Here is a 19,107-nt window from a genome sequence, read left to right as displayed (position 1 = left end):
AAGAAATCTTTCTTCAGAAACATACTTAACTAAATGTTATATATATTCGTTTACTAGCATCTCCATATTCTTATAAATTAGGTTTTTTCTTTAATTGTTAAGGTTTTTTTTTTTTTAAATCAAAAGACTTTACAAGTACTTTCCCTCAGACCCCTCATGAAAGATATGCAGTATTAGGGGCCACATTCTCAAGTTTTTTTTTTCTTTTCGAAAAATAGTCTTTTAAGTCTTTTTTAAGTAAAAACAAAAGAAATACGCATGACAGCTGCATAAACTCTTTTCCCCGTCGACAAGTAAAGTTAAAATTAACCGTCTTTAAATTTTTTTTATCTAAAAAAAAATTTGTTGTTACCTGACGTCACGGCGTCAGGCTGTATAAGGATTGATATTTTCATAATCCGAAACTATGCGATCATACCTAGATAGCTAGATTTTATGCAGGCTGACTTACATTGGAATTCTTTACCTGCATTTTAAAAGAAACAATTTTCAGAAAAGAGAATGATATTACTGATGCAAAATAATGCAGTGTTTACTTCCTTTACTCTTTTTGCATTGAACAGATTATTCCATGTGATTCACCGTTTCAACATGTCCGTGCATCCTTTTTTCTGCATTTCTATACTACTGAATCAGTCCATTTACATTCTACGAAAGGGGTGAATCGCTCTTTTCGCGCCAAATGTCACTGCTTTCCTCGCGCCTTTTCCTTGGATTGTTCTATTGTATGAATGGGTGTGCTAGCAACTTCCATGGACTTAAATAAAGTTTATTCTTTTAACCTCATTCTAATGCTTCAGAAATTCTCTCTAAAAGTTAATGTTTTATCTCATTCTTTTAAACAACATATCGTATAATACCGTATAAGTAGAAATTTTAGCGAGGATTTAATTTTGGCATTTTTAGCGAGGGCGCTGAGATCGCTAAAATTACATAGAGCTAAAAATTTATTGCGTTTTAATTGTAATAGGTTCTTAAATGAGCATTTTAAAATCGCTTAAATTACATCATTACCAGTTTTTAAGGACAAATCGCTTAATTTGCGTCTCGCTAAAATTTCCACTTATACGGTATATTAGTATGCGGACATGCAACACTAAAGAAATGATTTTTCCAATTTGTTTCCCGATCCCGCGGTTGGTTTATTCCATAAATGGACTAGTCCAATGATAATAAACAACGCAGTTCAACAAGTCATTGTCTCCAGATGCATCATCTATTACGCGTCTCTCTTCTGATGCACACAATATATAAGAAACAAGTGCAAATCTGGGATTTTTATTTCCACAAAGGCCTAAGTATTGAATTTACCTATTTCATTCTCAATATATGATAGTGGCTCTACCCCCCTCCTTTTTAAGAAAAAAATTAATGAACACACATTACTACTGTTTACTTCAGTGGAGAAAATACACTCCAACAAAATGTGTATTTCATTATATCCATCTTTTAAAATGTTGATAATGCATGATTTGGTAACAGATTTTACAACAGATGTTACAATGAAGCTCGAAATCAATTTAGATCGAAGGGCAGATCACTCTACTTTCAGAAAACCCCTACAGAATACCAACTCTTTAGTATGCAGTGTAGAGATGATTCTTCTAAAAGTTAAATAAAATCAAGATTCCATTTATATAAGGTTCTCAAAATATAAAGTAAGGAAATATTTTAAACCCACGGTATTTCTCAACAGGTTTATCACTCCTCATGCAGATATTGATTGATTAATTCAGGCAAGCTTCTTAAAAAGCTGTTACTTGTATTCAGTATTATTTTCTAAAATTCAAAATGATTACTTTGCATAACGAACAAACTAAATATATGACATAACATTATGTGCATTTGGCATTTTACTTTTGCACAACAATTAAATGGTAATCTAACAACCAAATTCTATTATAAACATGATATCTCGAACTTTTAAATCGTTAACTGCCTTACTTATACAACAATATACCTTCATTCCCTGCATACAGGGTTCATATACTGATATATGAAACAAGAATATAAACAGTCTCGTTTAAAGTAATCATTTTATATGTTTTCTGCTCGCTAAAATGACCAGGTACAATCTATTATTAAGTCAAATACTGACTAACGTTTTTCATACCAACTGTTCGCTCGTTATTTACACACTCAATTGTAGAAGGATTTTTCTTTACTTCCCGATCATGACAAGGAGCACACGGCGGGTGTAACAGGACGGCAGGGGATGCTCACTCCTCCACGGCACCTGATCCCACCTCTTATGGTTTAGAGTCCGCAGTTGTTCTGCTACAACATTTGTATTGTTAATGGACTTTTGAGCTTTAATATTTAAGGAATTTTTTTAAAAGTTTTGTGTGAGTTATTGGTGTGTAAATCACACAGACTTGTCACGTAGGCATATAAGCGCGCTAGACACAACATCGTCATTCAATAATTAAAACATATGGCATTTCTACCCTAACAATTAATAAAAGCACTTCTTGTGAAGTTCATAAATATATATTTTTGCAATTTTAATCTAACTTGAAGTGAAAGATCCAATTTTAAGTCAGAGGTTTTTGCACTAGGAATAGCATTCTGATTTTAAGTTACAATATATCCATTCGTTTAAAATAAAAAGACGATACTTTAGAATATCATGTATCAATAATGCTCCAATATTTTGATGAAAATGAAAAGAATCCAACCAATTGATTTGCAATTACTTTACTATCAAAACACAGAATATCAATTAAACTCTTTGCATATCAGAAATAAACGTGGCCTACATTTTTATTTATTGATAAAAAAAATTAAAATAGAATTTCTTTTTGAATTTTTCTTTGTCTTATTATCGAATGATCTTTAAATTGATTGATTCGTTCCACTGCTGAAATGTTTAGCCGTTTACTCGGGTAGGAAAACAAGAAGGGGAGAAAGAGGAGGCTTCATACAGAACTGGGAGAGCAAAGCGTGACAGACAACAGGACACCATAGCTTTAATTCCGAGATTGACTTCCCATCGTTTGTCTCCTTAATGTATCTGATAAAGGTAAATAATACAAGAGTGTCTATCCTTTAGGCTGATACTTTATACTGAGTCGCAAAATGACGCAAACGGTGTAAAATTCGATATTGAAAATCATTAGAGGTTGGCCTCTAAAATACCGAATGAATCTTGGGTACAAAAGCCAGCATGTTTGATTTGGAATCGCCTGTAACCTTTATTGGAGAAAATGACGATTTGATGATCAATAAAATACCCGCGGGGTTGTTCACAGTAGCTGGATCCAACAGGATCCAAGCATTGGTTACCATTAAAACAGAGAGTACCCGGATCAATAAACACAGAAATCGGCCATCAAACGAGAATTGGAAGCATCAAAGTTTTTATTCTGGCCTGATGCCGGATTCATTCCAAAGACACCAAAAGACATTCAATAAAACCAATGGACATAAAAAATGCTTTATTCTACAATCGACTGCGTAGAAGTATTCATCGCTCTCTCCTGATATTTTCCCTCAAGAAGAAAAAAAAAACTTAAATAATAAACACCCTTTATTTATGTCATGGAAATTATTATCTTGAATTCTATAACTTTTGGTATAACAAATTATGCCTCCTGTTTTTTCTATAGCAGTGCTTTGTGATTAGTACAATTAACATTAACATTGGTCATCAACCATTACATTTCATGATGCTCAACACGAATTTGCACAATAAAATTCGAATACAACTGCCTTAACCGTATTTTTGATGGTGATTTTTGAAAAATTGAGCCTGCGAACTACATAGTTTTTATTCTTAGTTCTTAACTTCACATTTGTATAAAAAAAAATTAATATACTTAAACATTCGTTACATAAGCAAACAGTTTGATCTTTAAAAGGGACTCCTTTAGATGGGCCACATGAAGAAACATTAATGGAAAAAATTAAATATCAAAATTATCTCTGGAATATTTGAGAACAAATAATTATATATTTAAGCACTAATGTTTCAGAAAAAACACAAACAACTATTATTTGTCAGCCCTTGCTACATGGCATCCTCAGGATGTAAAGGTTTTGTGATTTCAGAACTCCACAAAAACCCTTTACATAAGTCGCTACATGTATTTAACAGTTGAGCTAGAAAGCTACTATTTCATTTATTCCTGGTCTAGGATTGGAATCAATAAGAAAATAGCTTTCATTGTAAAAAAAAAATATAACTCGTCTTTAAAATGGAAAGTGTTTATAATATCGGATCTATGACTAGTTACTTTAAATAAGACGTCGAGAATTAATTTTTGGAAGATCAACCTCATTACAATCGTAAAATAATATGCTCTGTAACACAAAACTTTGACATTGTGAGGATGCATGGCCACATGGTATTTTCTTTTATAATTTTACATTTAAATATAAATACTAAGCACTACTGTAAGAGAAAAAAAAATAAACACAAACAACTTTTAATTGTCAGTCCTTGCCACATGGTTCTGGAAAAAAAAATTACAGTAGTATCAAATACCGGGGGTATGCATTGCTCTAGTTTCGCATCCCTAAAGGAAAAGATTTTGTTCCATCATTTCATAGAGGTATTTAACTATTTGTTCTCATTAACGGAAAGACAAATGGTTCTATCTTGGGAAAGTGAAAGGATGAAAATTAATTATCCAGATATATTTTTTAAAGAAAACTTAACTTGATGAAAAGAATTAAAATAAATTATCCAGATATATAGTTTTTTTTAAAGAAAATTTAACTTGTGGCCTACTTCTGATTAACTTACAAGCATTAAAACATTTCAATGGCACGGGAAACAAATAAAACCACTTTCAGATTTTTTTTCAATATACATGAATTTGAATTTAGTATATGTTACAATATGTCTTAGATTGAATACCGAGAAGCAAAGACGATAAAATTTTCAAAATTCAAGAATTTATTTGTATTTTCATGTGTTTTATCACAAATATGAAATACAATTGATTCTGACTCCTTGATACAGGTTCAAAGTACATGAAGGTCATTGAACTTGGACCATTATTCTGGTAAAAAGGGCTTTTACTTTAATCTTTGCAATGTCAATAGTAAACATTGATTAGGTGCCGTTTCTTTTCTCAAGTACAAGTTCAGAATATTTCATACAATACATATATAGAGAACATCTGACTTTTAAGAGGTTCAATAATACAAATATACATGTATCTGTTGGCACAGACTTGCTAAAAATCAATTCATAAACATGTCTTCTTTCTGACTTCTCTTCCGTGTGGTAGAGAGGTAAATATTTACACTTAACTCAATGACTAATGTGTTATATTGAGACTTTTTCAGTACATCATGCTAATGAAAGCCAGCTGCATTTGAATACAGAGTTAAAATGCAAAAAAAAAAAAAAAAAAAATTGAAGTACATTCTGCATATTTGGAAAACCAGAAGTGAAAAGAAAGCAAAACGGAAAAATGAGAAGACTCTGACCTACTTTTGCACTCTGTAGCACTCATTAAAGAAAAGCCTGATCAATTGTTTTTCTGAGTTTTTCATACTTAACTTAAATAAATTGGAACATTCATGAACACTCATAATTAATGTTCATTCAGTTTCAACTATTTTTCAAAGTCAACATAAGAGTGATATCTTCAAAATTATCAATTTCTGGTATGAATAATAATATATAGACAAATTTTACTTACTAATATTTATTGCAACTTTTTGTTCCCTCAGGTCACACTTTCAAAGAGTGAACATTTTGACAAATCTTCACAGATATTTTCACTTGACTCTTCAGATTGTGAATTTTCCTTTACCGAAAAAACTTTTTCCTTTTCATCACTTTGTCTGCTTTCCATTTTCTCACACTTCTTTCTTTTCTTTTTGATCATATTTGGTTTATTTACAACGTTTGCACTAATATGATCATGTTTTAATGTTTCTATCAGTGAAATGACATTCTGGTAGAATCTAAAAACCACAGAGAGGGAAAATAATTAAATAATTAAAAAAAAAAAAGAAAAGAAATAAAAGAACATTTTGGTTCACTTTTGTGTCATACTGATATTCTTACCTGTCTATTCTTAAGAAATTTTCTTGGATCTTTGTGTTGGCGATTTCAATGAGTTTTTCTATGTACTGTAATATAGTGTTAACATCGATAAAATACAAAGTCATTTCAGTCAGTATTCCAATTCCTTTTTTTTCTCAAATGTTTGAAACTTAGTTACCACTGACAAGGACACTGACAAAAAGAATTAAAATATTTTACCCTCTGTCAGTACAAATATTTTAAATTATATCTTTCTTTGCTTCTAACATGATTATTAAAATACCTATATGTTAAATTATTGATGTTGAATATAGTAAATCAAAGGCCTGAAAGGCCTGCGAGTTGACTCGCTCGAGTCAATTGAGCTTTTTCATACATCTGGGCACCATACCTTAATATATTCAGTTTATTTTGCATCTTAAGAGATTGAATATTATATGTCTGATCCATGTTCGGTTCATAAATAAAGTGTATATTGCTTTTCCTTTATATATACAGGTTGGCACTAATGGGCTTCCGTATTATTTTGGCTGGATTCTATAATGAATTTAAGCACACTAGCTGAAGTGGTCAGTGTTATGGAATAATTAGGTTAAAGATTCCCAATTTCCCACAGCAAATCTGGATTCTAAAAATAGATGTTCAACGACAACTAGTTGCAGCTAATGAGAGCAGCAGGTGTTTGTGTTAGGGAGTATTCTAGGTCAATTATAAATAAACTTCAGATGGGAAGATTAGATCCGCCTAACATGCTTGAACATATATTCATACGCAGTAATTGTACATCGTACAGGTATTTAATCAAAAATTTCTTTAAAAGCATGAAGGCATAAATAATGCTACAGCATGAAATTTTATACAGTTTTTACCTCTTAAGTTTATTCAATCACTCAAACCAAAGCATTTTTTGCTAGAACTATTACATTTGGCGTATGGATCACCTTGATGAATGCGTGAAAAAATTTACAGCTCTGAAACGGCTATGTCGACAGGGAGTAGCTCGCTACGCGAGCCAACTCAAAAAAATTATCAATATGACAGTTGTAACAAGCTAAAAATTTTCTGGGTAGGACTTGGTATTATATACTTAAAGTTGTTCTGTGGAAATTTAGCAATATCACCACAATTAATTTTAACATTCCCCATACTGTTTTAAAATAAATAATGATCTAAGTAACCTCTTTTCTTAACAATCATCAAAGAAAGCATAAAAAGAATATAGCTGAATAACCTTATTTGTAACGAGTAGTTCTCCATCTTGAGAGAGAGGAACTTCAAGTCCATGTGTACTTCTCACAGCCTGTAAAGATATCACCAAAATATTCAACAGACCATTGTCAATATAATACAATCTAAAATATCAAAATGAAGTCTTCAATTTCCACAAGCTGCTATTTGCAAATCTCAAATTGCCAATTATTAAAGTCTAAAATCTTAATTTCATATTATATCAGTAAATATGACATACCCATATAAATTCATATAAAATAATAAAATTACAAAAATTTTCATCTGCAAAACTAACCTTTCTCTCCATTTTTCAATTTACACAAGTTTTCCATTCAACACCCTTTTGTTGTCTGTACCTTGACTTACCACAATTATCTTTCCTTTGTTTCCAATACTTATACCAGAGTTCCTGAATCCCGATGCCACTGCACAACTTAGCTGTAACCAAGAAATTTATAGGTCAACATAAAAAATACTCTATAGGTGTCTCAAGTACGTTTTCACTTATTATGGGCTAATTAAAAGATTGAGGTAGAAATAAATTGCTGAAGACAAGATTGAATTGTCATACTTTTTTCACAAATTGGATACTTGCCATTGACTGAGCATTACTAAGAGATCTGCATTGGACATGTAACACAAATGGTTCAAACTTCAACACTGAATCGCCTGTCAAGTTCTGAAGGCTCTCCAACTGGAAATTGACAAATAATCAAATCCATAACAAAAAACAGAATTTGATGACTATAAACAAATATTTTGTATTTAATGTTTTTGATTAACAGTTGTAAAAAAAAAAAAAGAAAAGTTTTTCAACGTAAGGACAAATATTCAGTAAATGGGCCCTGTATGATAATGTGTACAACAAGTGATGAAAAATCAAAATTGTATTTTCTTTATATATACACATTTTGGTACATCTGTTTTGTTTTTTGATAAATTGTATGATTAACTGTCATATGTTTACATTTATGTATATTTATTATTTAACTTAAATAGAAAGTGCACTGTGTGAGTGTGTGTAATTGTGGTGGTGAGTGGGTGGAAATTGTTTGCTATGTGTTTTGTATATATAGATATGGAAAAAAGCTTCAAAATAAAGCAATAAAAAATCCAAAATATTATTACATTAATTTGATTTGATTTGAATATATTTTATTATGTAATGAAATGTAAACAGATTAAAATGTAGAGGCGGTCAATATGATACATTAATTAATTACAAAGTTTTTTTTCTTACAATGTTTAGAGAATGAAAATGTTCAGTTGCCAAGTTTGTAACAAACTTAATTTCTTTGTACAAGATGCCAATAAATACATGTAGTACTCACAGCTGCATTATATACTGCTTCATCATGTGTTGTGTACAACCACTGACAACCTTTCTTTTTCACAGACTTACTTCCTTCTTTATTCTAGAAGTAAAATACAAAATCTTGCATAATTGTGATGTTCTTTAAAATCCATATAAATGTAATATTAAGGAAGCTGGGGGGTCAACAAATTAACCACAAATTAACCACCAGATTTAACTTATTTTTTTTAGATACTATATCTTATGCTGTCAACTATCATTATTTTGGCAAAGAAAAAATTCATACATTGAAGTTTTAAAATTTGATCATTTTTGTATATATTTATATGGAGCTCTTCTTCTAAAGGAGGTCAAAATAGCCTGAAAATGGCCACAACCCCCCAGCCCCTTTAAACATGTTAAAGTAGCTTGCAGTGTTAAATTTTGTTTCCAAAATTACACGTGTTTGAACAAATACAGGAGAATTTTTCGAATTTAAAGTCATGTACCTAAATATTGGTATTTTTAGACTCTGTATCTCAAAACCTATTATGCAATCAAAAATCACAATAAACCGGTATTTCAATAAAATTGTACATCCCTAGTAAATACACATTAAATTCAGTTTCATAATTAACCCATACAGATGAGAGAGGGAGGAAAATATAAACAAAGTTAACCAACAAAAGGGTGGTGCTTATCCCTTTCAAAACTATTGAGAAAATATGTTGTTAAAAGGCAAACACAGCCTCAAAAAGGTTTGTTAAACATTAATTTGGTAGTTATTTCTAGTTGAAATCCTTTTGTGCTTTTCCAAATCTTGTTGGAGCGATTCTGTAATTTTTTGCTACATTGAGAGTATATATGGGAGGCACTCTAACTGTGGTGAGGCCTTGTCCCAAGACACATTTAAATCATTCTAAGTGGGGGGGGGGGGGGGTTGCTACTAGATAGAATGTTTTATCGTCAACTTCCCTTACTTATGCAGCAATATACCCTCATCACCTGATAAGGAGTTTATATTTCTCAGTATAACAATTTCTAAAATGAGATTTATTATTGACAAACAAGTAGATGAAACAAGAATATCAACAGTCTCTTTTAAAGTCATAATTTTTTAAGTTCTATTGGTCGATACAATGACTTTGTCAGCAAATACAATTTATCACTTAGTCAAATGCTGACCGATGTTTTTCATACTAATTGTTAGTCCATTATTTATGCACTGAATTGACGATGGATTTTTTCCGTTATTTCCAAATATTGACAAGGAGCACACGGCGGGTGTGACCGGTCGGCAGGGGATGCTCACTCCTCCATTACACCTGATCCCACCTCTGATATTTGCTCTGCTCCTATTTTTGTATTGTTTAATGGGCTTTGATATTGAATACTGTTCGTTAATTATCTCCATATCCTTCAACGTAAAAATGATATTGTCCTATGTACCCAGTTTAAAAATAGAATTTATTCTGTGTATTTGCAACGTACAAAATAAACATGAGTGATAACTTAGACTCAGTGCATTTACTACGAATAATCTAGAGAGGCCTGACTGTAAACATGGCAGGTAAATTTGAAGAGAGAAAAAAACGTAAAAAAAACAAGTTGAATTTTCTCTTTATATTGATTATTTTTTTAGATAAACATCTTAGCTAGCCAATGGTTTCTGATATGCTACTTTCCTCTTGAACCCTTGGCATACGGTGAAGTAAAAACACAGGATTGTTTTCTTCACGTGATCTTGAATCTATCAGGTACACACAGATTGCGTCATCGACAGAAATAATGTCGCGTGTTTTAAAAATTAAATCAAAGTTTTTTTCAAGAATAATTAAGAAGCAATGATTGAGTTATGTTTATTTATTATTTATACATGTAGTACAAATCTGAAGCTTCCATATAGATTCTTAATCATATATTTAGAAGATATTGGATGACACCATACCTATTCATAGAATTGCATGTTGTCTTACAGATCGTTGTTTACTTGCGTTTTTCATTTACGAGATTAAAAGAGTCAAGAAGTATCCCAAACTCAAATATCGTCATATACAAAAACAATTGCTGATTGGTCGACCGGGTGTACCAAATCCCAATCAGAACTCGAGAAAAAAAAAACAACTTCTATCAACACCGTATGCCAAGGGATTATGAGGAGAGTAGCATATCAGAAACCCTTGGCTAGCGAAGATGTGAGATAAAAGGCATATAAAATCTCCAAAAAGGTTTGTTTATGATTAATTTGGTGTATAGTTATTTTCGGCTTAATTTCTTTTGTTTTCTTCAAAGTCATTTTGGAGAGGATTCAAATCTGTATATAGGACGTATGGTATTCTAACTGTGGTGACACTGTTGAGGGCTTAATTGTCCAGAGACACAGATGATTCTAACTACTTCTAGGTTAAGCTATCTACAATTACCTGAATTAAGATTTATCTAGGAAAGAAAGTAAGAAGGAAAACAACTGCAGGCATGGCCGTGCCAAGAATTATGTAGTAGTTAGTAGCGAGCGCAGCGAGCGTCACAAAGCGATGCTCGCAAAGCGAGTTCAATAGACTAATGTGTATGAACAGAGGAAATTCGGATTTTTGTACATATGTCAGGCAAATTTCTCTGTGAAACATTCCCAGAATTCCTGCACTACCCAATGTCTTTAAATAATAACGTAAAGCATAAACGGCTTTCAGTTTGCAGAAATCTTTTAAAGAAACAATAAAGAACTCTGCAATGTTTTTCGACCAAAATTGCACTAGGTCTATCGTTGCAACCAGACGCTCGGCTATCTCTGTAAGCTCCGACGAGCTCTGTGACGTCGTGTGACGTCACAGCTAGTCGAGATGTCTCGTGCAGCTTGATGTTTGAAGTGGCTGATCTTTAGAGTGTTTTTCAACTGCGCTCGCCCCAACGGTCACACCGTAAAACATATTAGAACTAGTATTAGTACTCACTCACATCACCAAAAATAATTATTCTTCCAGAACATGAACTCGTTGTGAAGAAATCGGTTGATGCATTCAAGACTGAGACTAACGATTGGATTCTAGCGTCAATCGATCCTTTTCTGCTCAAATCTACACCTGTCAGTGCCCTTTCCTTGTCTCGATCAAAGTTACCAGCGATGTTCATTTTTTTGACATTCAATGTAGATTTCCAACTTCAGAAATACATTCAACACGGAATACAAGTAAAACGTCTTTGCGACGAAGACGAAACACAAAACTATCACTCTTATGTGTCACGAACAACTTATCGAAATCCGGAAAGATAAACGGGGCTTTTACATGTTTTCATAATATTTATACATTTAAAACGTAAATTAAATAAACAGGGTCAAAGGCACTAGATCAATATCACTCTCTTCTGGATTGTTAGAAATAAATCAAGTTTTATCTATATCACTTTAAAAAGTAGTTTAAGAAGGATGTTTACACCTAAAATCACAACACTCCTATATCATAAGCTCTTCGAAGAATTTAGAACATATAGGATTGGTGTATGTTTTAAATACGGTATCAATCACTTAATGAATGAAGCAACTTTCAACTATTATAGTATATAACTAATAATCATACAAATGGATAAACATTAAATAATGACGTTTGTGATGTTAACAATAAAACATTTTTTATTTACTTCATTAGAGAATTAAAAAAAAAAATTATTTGCCACCTTACGTATTCAAAACAACAACAACAACAACCAGTAACGAAACTATAATTACATGTAACTATCATTTACTTAAGGAATAACTGTCATGAAGTGATCAATCGATTGGCTTGCGTGATAATTTGCATAAACGCCGAAGGCGTTTATGCATAAAATTATCACGCAAGCCTATCGATTGATCATCTTCATGAAATTGAAAAATCTGACAGTTATTCCTTATATTTACATGCTTTGATTCCGCCAATCCACGTGCTCCAAGCCCTGCTTCTGTCTAGCTGTTTGTCCCACCCTGCACGTGGTTTTTTTTTTGGAACCGCGCCAATACATTGATGGAGAAATAAAGTACATTTACATTTGGTAATTTTATCTCGGACAAAGACATTGGAAATGTTAATATTATAGTATATAGGAAGTTATTAAATCAGAGCGTCGAAAAATTTTCACTAAAGTACATCTGTAGCGTTATGGTTTTATATCTAGTATATATAGTCTTTGATCATAACGCTACAGATCCCGTAATGCAAAAAAGGTGCAATTTAAGGCGCAATATTTCTTGCGCACTTTTGGGGAGAATTTCTCCACTTTCCAGCATCGGTCAATTAACTACCTTTCACTCCCTAGTTCTAGGCACATTATTTGACAAATCTGTATATTTTATCCATCTCCCAAGCCTTTATAGTAGTCTCTGCAAGTGATAAACTCGCTTGATAAAATATTATTTGTTAGATTGCTGAAAATTCACTTCAAGCGAGTTTATTGACTTTAGAGACAGCTATAAATGGTTGGGAGGTGGATAAAACATTCATATATTGCCTACAAAATGTGTCTAGAATTAGGGAGTGAGAGGTAGTTGATTGACAAATGCTAGAAAGTGGAGAAATTCTCCCCAAAATTGCGCAAAAAATATTGCGCCATAAATTGCACTTTTTTGCATTACGGGATCTGTAGCGTTATGGTCAAAGACAAAATTAATATATAAAACCATAACGCTACAGAACTGCAGCTACAGTACATGTAAATCAAAATTTCAAAATTATCACTTTAGTGAATCATTTTTTTGTTGTTGAAGTTATGAAATCAATTTGTCAAAGAGCAATGTTCTCTTATAAGGACCTATTTTAGGCTCTGTGAATGTCTGGAACGTACAATTGCTTCGCTTTATTTGAAAATACATTAAATTTCACTCAGACAATGCATAGGTGATAGATGGCATTTCTTTTAAAAATTATTTATTTTTCTCTCTAGTCCAAATGTATCATGACTTCATAATTTCATGATTATCATTAAATCCTAAGAATCTCTTTAAAATGACCCAGAATTTCAGGCTATATGTTCCCATTTCGCTTTAACTGTGAAATACAGGTAAGAAAAAGTTAAAAAGTACTAAGGCGAAATGGGAATTTTAGTATTTGTTAATATTATTACTGGGTTAATAAAAAAAATTAAAAGAGAGATTGAATTTAACAGTTAATGGGAATTTATGAAAACAGTGATTGAAATAATCCATGTAATTCCAAGTTTTGTTTTGTTTTTTTAATAAAAAAAAAATACCTCATGCTATATATATTGAATCTTCATCACCTTAATTCACATGAGAGCTTACTAAGGCGAAATAGGAATGCTAATTTTTACAGTTAAGGCGAGATGGAAACAAATCAATTTCAGCTGTTTTGTAAGAGCTAGTATTGCGGAAGCGCATTTAGGACATATCAAAAATATTTTTGAATTCGTTATAACGATTTTCAGAATTCGATATAACGAATTCAATTTGTTGTAACAGATTTTTAGAATTCGTTATAACAAATTTAATTTGTTATAACAGATTTTTAGAATTCGTTATAACGAATATTTAATTTGTTAAAACAGATTTATTGAATTCATTATAACGAATTTGATTTGTTATAACAGATTTATTGAATTCGTTATAACGAATCTAATTTGTTATTACAGATTTGTTGAATTCGTTATAACCAAATTCTTGAATTGGTTATAACGAATTCAACAAATCTGTAATAACAGAACGAATTCAATAAATCTGTAATAACAAATTAAATTCGTTATAACGAATTCAATGAATCTGTTATAACAAATTAAATTCATTATAACGAATTCAATAAATCTGTTTTAACAAATACCGAATTCTAAAAATCTGTTATAACGAATTCAAAAATATTTTTTGGTAGGTACTAATTAAATGGGCTTCCGTACTAGTATAGACCCCCAACCTCTGATCCAAAATATTTTATAAGATTATACACACTTCATGTCTTGTTTCTTGGATCATGGGGTTGAGTTGTATTTTAGTTAATTGCTGAAGGTACTTTAATATACACTCACATATATGCCATAGAATAATTTTATCACAAAACAGAACTGCATGGGCACTATGTAAAATCATATTTTAGTCCTGAAGTTACATTTGGTGGTGGTGGTGGTCTTAATCAAGTGTTAAAAGGCGGTGTTATAATGGACCATTTCTTCTGGTTGGCATTTGATTTGAATATATTTTATTGTCTAGATGGCATTTGGGGTAGGGGATGGTATATGACATTTTCATATCACACGAGAGGCGGGTTTCTCTTTATGACGGTCCAGTCTTTTATCTCCGAAATGTGTATATGTAAGCGGTTGAAACACAGTGGAATTTCTGAAATTAAGACATACATGTATTCACTGCTCAGACCACCAAGGAAGAATTACTAGACCTAAACAAAGCACCATGGGAGTCGGATCCTTTCATCATGTCTCAGTCGAACATTGTATGCATGTGAAGGATGTCACGTTATATACTGTACTGAAAGGTAGCAAGTTGTGATCCACTACCAAGAGAAACCATTTAGCTAAACTCTAAATATAGGGACCCAGAAGATATCAAACTAGGTATGGAGTCTTTGACAAACATGTTTACGAAAAATAATTTTACGTTAAATCAGTAAATCTTTTTGTCAAGAAGTTTGATATATTTACGAAAAATTTTTTAAAGTTGAATCAGTAAATCTTTTCTTCGAGGAGAAACTTCATATGTCAGGAAAATTAATGTTTGATTTAAATTTCTTAAAAATACAATTGGTTTGGTTTTTGTTACACGTTACAGATTTATTTTAATGTGTTTGACTGGAATATTATATATCATCATAATAATTTGAAGTTGCGAGAATTAATGCCAAAGATACAACGTATTATAATGGTAGAAGTGTTTTAATTTAGTTTTTTTTTTCAACAAAAACATAGTAAAGGAACAAATATACTCCACAAAATGCAAACATTTGCCAACGGAACACTACGCATATGGTTTGAAAGATTTATATTAAACTGCGAAGGAAACGCTCTTTTGAATGACATTTAATCCATACCCGCTTGTTTGATGTCAGTAACCTCAGACTAATTACAGGTCTAAAACGAAAATGATCTCAACGAACCAACGCGATTTTATTTAATCCTTAACAAGAAGTAACCATGTACATGACACAACGTACATAAAAATACTGCATAAAGTTTTTTGACTGTACATATTTCAAAGTTCTCTTGTCTCACTTAAATAGAAGTCCGAAACAAGCAAAGAGATCAAAGCTATGTACATTCATTAATGTATCCAGTTCCCCAAAACTTCTTGACTCCAGAACACGTATATTTTTACGTTGCATATGATAACACGTGTCGTGAAATAGTTATCACGCAGAAACAGGAAGTGGTTCATCTTTGGCACCATCAGGAACGGTTTCCGGGACTAGTTGATCGCTGGAGGGAGCAGATTGTGCCTCCTTCCGTTCATGTAAGGTTTTGGTTGTTCCAGTCAACATTTCATGGAACACCAATGTCTTCTCTGGGAACGTGACGTGCCTACCGAATGTAGACGTTTTTTTCGAACCGTCTGCCTCTAGAGAATCCCCAACAAAATGGCCGGCTACAGAAGTGCTTTTGAAACTGTAACTAAACAAAGGGTTTTGTCGGTCCTCCCGATCAAAGAGAGTCTTTCTTGTATGAAGTATTCTTGGATTCACAGAATTCGTAAAATTTCGACGGGATTGCCGACTCATCCCGTCCGAGGTACCCCGAGACAATCCTCTCCCTCTGCTAGAAACAAGACTTGTAGCTGACGTTTGTTCAATGCGTTCTCGGTCATTCTCGCGATCTTTTCCAACAATAAATTTCTGTTGTTCTTCAGTTAGGGCTGCTTTGGGAAAATATCTACCAGGGATTTGCTTACTTTGTTGTAAGGCGGGTCTAAGAATTAGCGAACCTTTTTTATCTTTGTCTCTCGTCAAATTTGCCCTGACGTCTGAGAAAACTGTAATGTTGACAGGAGTGCAAGACGCGGTGAGTGCAAAATCTCTTGCTTCTGGTCGTGGAGTAGGTCCCATGTTCTTTGTATAGGAGTCCACAAGTTTCGGAGGACCTTTGATTTTGACCAGTATAGACAATGGAAGTAATCTTTTGTCCTTATTATTGTTCTTTCGGAATTCACTATTCTGGGGTCTTTTTTGAAGAATATCCCAACTTCTCGGGGTTCGTAGCGGTAAACAATTACTAAGATCCAATACGGATGTCATATTTTTTTCACATGAAAATGTTCTTAAAAGTTCTTTGGCTTAGAGCAATACATTTTTGTTGACTTTAAAATCTGTCAAACGAAGTGCAATAGTGTAACAAAACTGGATTCTTCGACGAGGATTGTCGGAAAAAATCGCACCGTTTCCATGTTGTATAGGCTACTCTGCGCCAAGACGATCCGTTTGTATATGGCCTTCTAATCCTAATCCCCTGACCTCAAAAAGCGGTGAAACGATATTTCAACAGACGAAAATCACTAACAATTAATCCTATTGGAATAAAGAAAACCCAATTTGTACAATAAGTTGAGTTAAATAGAAAGTATCGATAGACATAATTATATGGCGATCTGCACCGAAAACTTTCATTAATCATCGATCGTAATAGCCTCTTCTAGTCGTATATATATCTTTATCTGTAAACTTGACAAAAATAAATTCAAAGTGACGTGTATTTCTTATATTTCATTTCCAGTCCGTCTATACATTTAATTATTACTGGAGATTTAAATTTACTTATTGCACGCGTGTCTCCATTGTTGCGCGCCCATTGAGCACCTTATTATCAAAAATTGCATTTAACATGTCATTAATGGTATTTCACGTTCGTCAATATTGTTCGACAGAAATCTTTTTCAAAAGGCGCTTTTCTCCTTACTTTTCTTTTGTCTGAATTGAACCTAGAATCAATGCTGCTATTTTTATTTTATTACAGTAAGGTTGCCGAATTAATGTTTCCTTAAAAAAATCTCATACGACGGTTATATCAGTTTCTCTGTTCAAAACTTCAAAATTAAGTTATGAATTTTACCTAGTTGTACGAATTTTATTTAAATCAAAGATATATAATTTTGTATTATCTAACCCATCCCCTACAAGAAATCGTATTATACCGGTATACATCCAAGTTCTCTAAGAAGGTTAATTTTTTGGTAGTCTCATGCAAAGGAAGCTCAAAGCTCTAAATGAAAGTGGTCTTTAGACATTCAGAAATCAAATCATATACAAATATACATGCTTCTGTTGCGTTTAACTTGTTAATTTTCCCCCTGCTTCGAATTCCTAAAGAAAAACGGTTTCAAACCTTGAAAATTACACTGGCGTTCCTTATTGAGAAATGATAATATCAAGATATTTTATGTGATCTTTGGATCAGAATGCAAACAATCTATCGCAATTCTGATGGACACTATTTTAAATGGTCTCACTTTATAAGCTGATCTATTTTTACATTTTGCCAGGCAAAATCCTAGGTGAGGGGTTGGGGGATTACTGCTTGTGGCATTTAATGCAAGATTTCGATTTTATTAAGTCTACTACATGCATGTACGCATCATATTTTGTTATTTCAAAGACTTTATATATGTAAATAGTTATTGGAATCATCTGGCTTTTTCCATCTTCACCTTCTAATATTTATGTACATGTAGTACTGTAATATCCCAATATATAACCTGAAACAGGGGTTTCTTGCAAGAACATTTTTTTTAAACAAGACAGGCTTTGAGAAATAAGTTGATGCTACTGGGCGTTCTGTCATCACTTTTAATGTCGATTTATCGCAAATTATGAGGATCGCTATTATGGTTTTGTTTGCAGCAACAACATATTTTGGGTCGCATTTTTATTGACATGTTTCATTCAAAATATGTCATTGTTTGATTTTCTTTTAATTCCAAATTTGATTGCGTATGGCATCATTTAATTTCAGAGGAATACCGTCAGAGCGCTCATAGCGGTTGTGACTAGCGGTTGACAGGGAATGTACAGTATTGTACTGTATATATTCGTCCTTCCAAGGCACTCTGTGGCATGACCTCAAGACCTGAAACTTAGAACAATTTACAGGTTTGTATATAATAATAATAATAAGGAAAAAACCCACTCGTAAACATGTTGACCATTTCATTGAACATTGAATTTCATACAAAATTATAAATTGATTTTCAAAACTTAAGGATGAATATTAAAGAAGTAAAACAGACTTATTTCCCCAGAAATCAGAAATATTTCTCATAGATTAATAATCTAATAGGTACCCTAAATTATATTTTCTAGGTAAAGTGGGAGAAGTTTGGAAGTACGTGTCACAATGTCAAAAATATCTGCAAACAATATGAATAGACCCTCCATTACAACTCTTTTTCAGTGCATCTTTGTTTTAATTACTCTAAATGCAATCATTTAAAAAATATTGCTTAAAAGTATAAAAGCTATCATGGAACATAGACTTTAATGGCTAGTTACATGTATTTGAAATGTTTTTGCATGAGATTAAGATTATGTTTTTCCGGATTTTTCATTTCATTTATATTGGTTTTTTAAATTGCCGCTCATGCAAGTTTTCCGGTTTGTGCTTG

General features: G+C 32.3%; 2 protein-coding genes across 2 annotated transcripts in view; both read right to left on the bottom strand.

Moving 5' to 3' along the window:
* LOC134273909 (tRNA wybutosine-synthesizing protein 3 homolog) overlaps window positions 1-11,786 on the bottom strand; it is a 36,228-nt gene extending 24,442 nt beyond the window's left edge. Inside the window, exons 1-7 of the mRNA XM_062756129.1 lie at window positions 11,484-11,786; window positions 8,566-8,649; window positions 7,830-7,928; window positions 7,601-7,672; window positions 7,236-7,304; window positions 6,026-6,090; window positions 5,651-5,922 (exon numbers count right to left, since the gene is read on the bottom strand). Coding sequence (XP_062612113.1) covers window positions 5,682-5,922; window positions 6,026-6,090; window positions 7,236-7,304; window positions 7,601-7,672; window positions 7,830-7,928; window positions 8,566-8,649; window positions 11,484-11,657 — 804 coding nt within the window. The 5' untranslated portion in view covers window positions 11,658-11,786 and the 3' untranslated portion in view covers window positions 5,651-5,681. The remainder of the gene's footprint in view (window positions 1-5,650; window positions 5,923-6,025; window positions 6,091-7,235; window positions 7,305-7,600; window positions 7,673-7,829; window positions 7,929-8,565; window positions 8,650-11,483) is intronic.
* A 3,700-nt stretch (window positions 11,787-15,486) lies between these two features.
* Window positions 15,487-17,129, bottom strand: LOC134273210 (uncharacterized). The gene has a single exon (XM_062755403.1). It carries the CDS (start codon window positions 16,745-16,747, stop codon window positions 15,869-15,871), a length of 879 nt encoding a protein of 292 aa, XP_062611387.1. The 5' UTR covers window positions 16,748-17,129; the 3' UTR covers window positions 15,487-15,868.
* Window positions 17,130-19,107: the final 1,978 nt, after the last annotated feature.

Source organism: Saccostrea cucullata, unplaced genomic scaffold, assembly GCF_032062105.1.
Source record: "Saccostrea cucullata isolate Sc308-1 unplaced genomic scaffold, CSIRO_AGI_Scuc_v1 ctg31, whole genome shotgun sequence".
NCBI lineage: Eukaryota > Metazoa > Mollusca > Bivalvia > Ostreida > Ostreidae > Saccostrea > Saccostrea cuccullata.
The sequence above is the reverse complement of the archived record's forward strand: the minus strand, read 5'-3'. Positions and strand labels throughout refer to the sequence as shown.

Bases quoted from the DNA above. Each gene is read 5' to 3' on its own strand.
- LOC134273210 (XM_062755403.1), bottom strand. From the start codon at position 16,747: ATGACATCCGTATTGGATCTTAGTAATTGTTTACCGCTACGAACCCCG.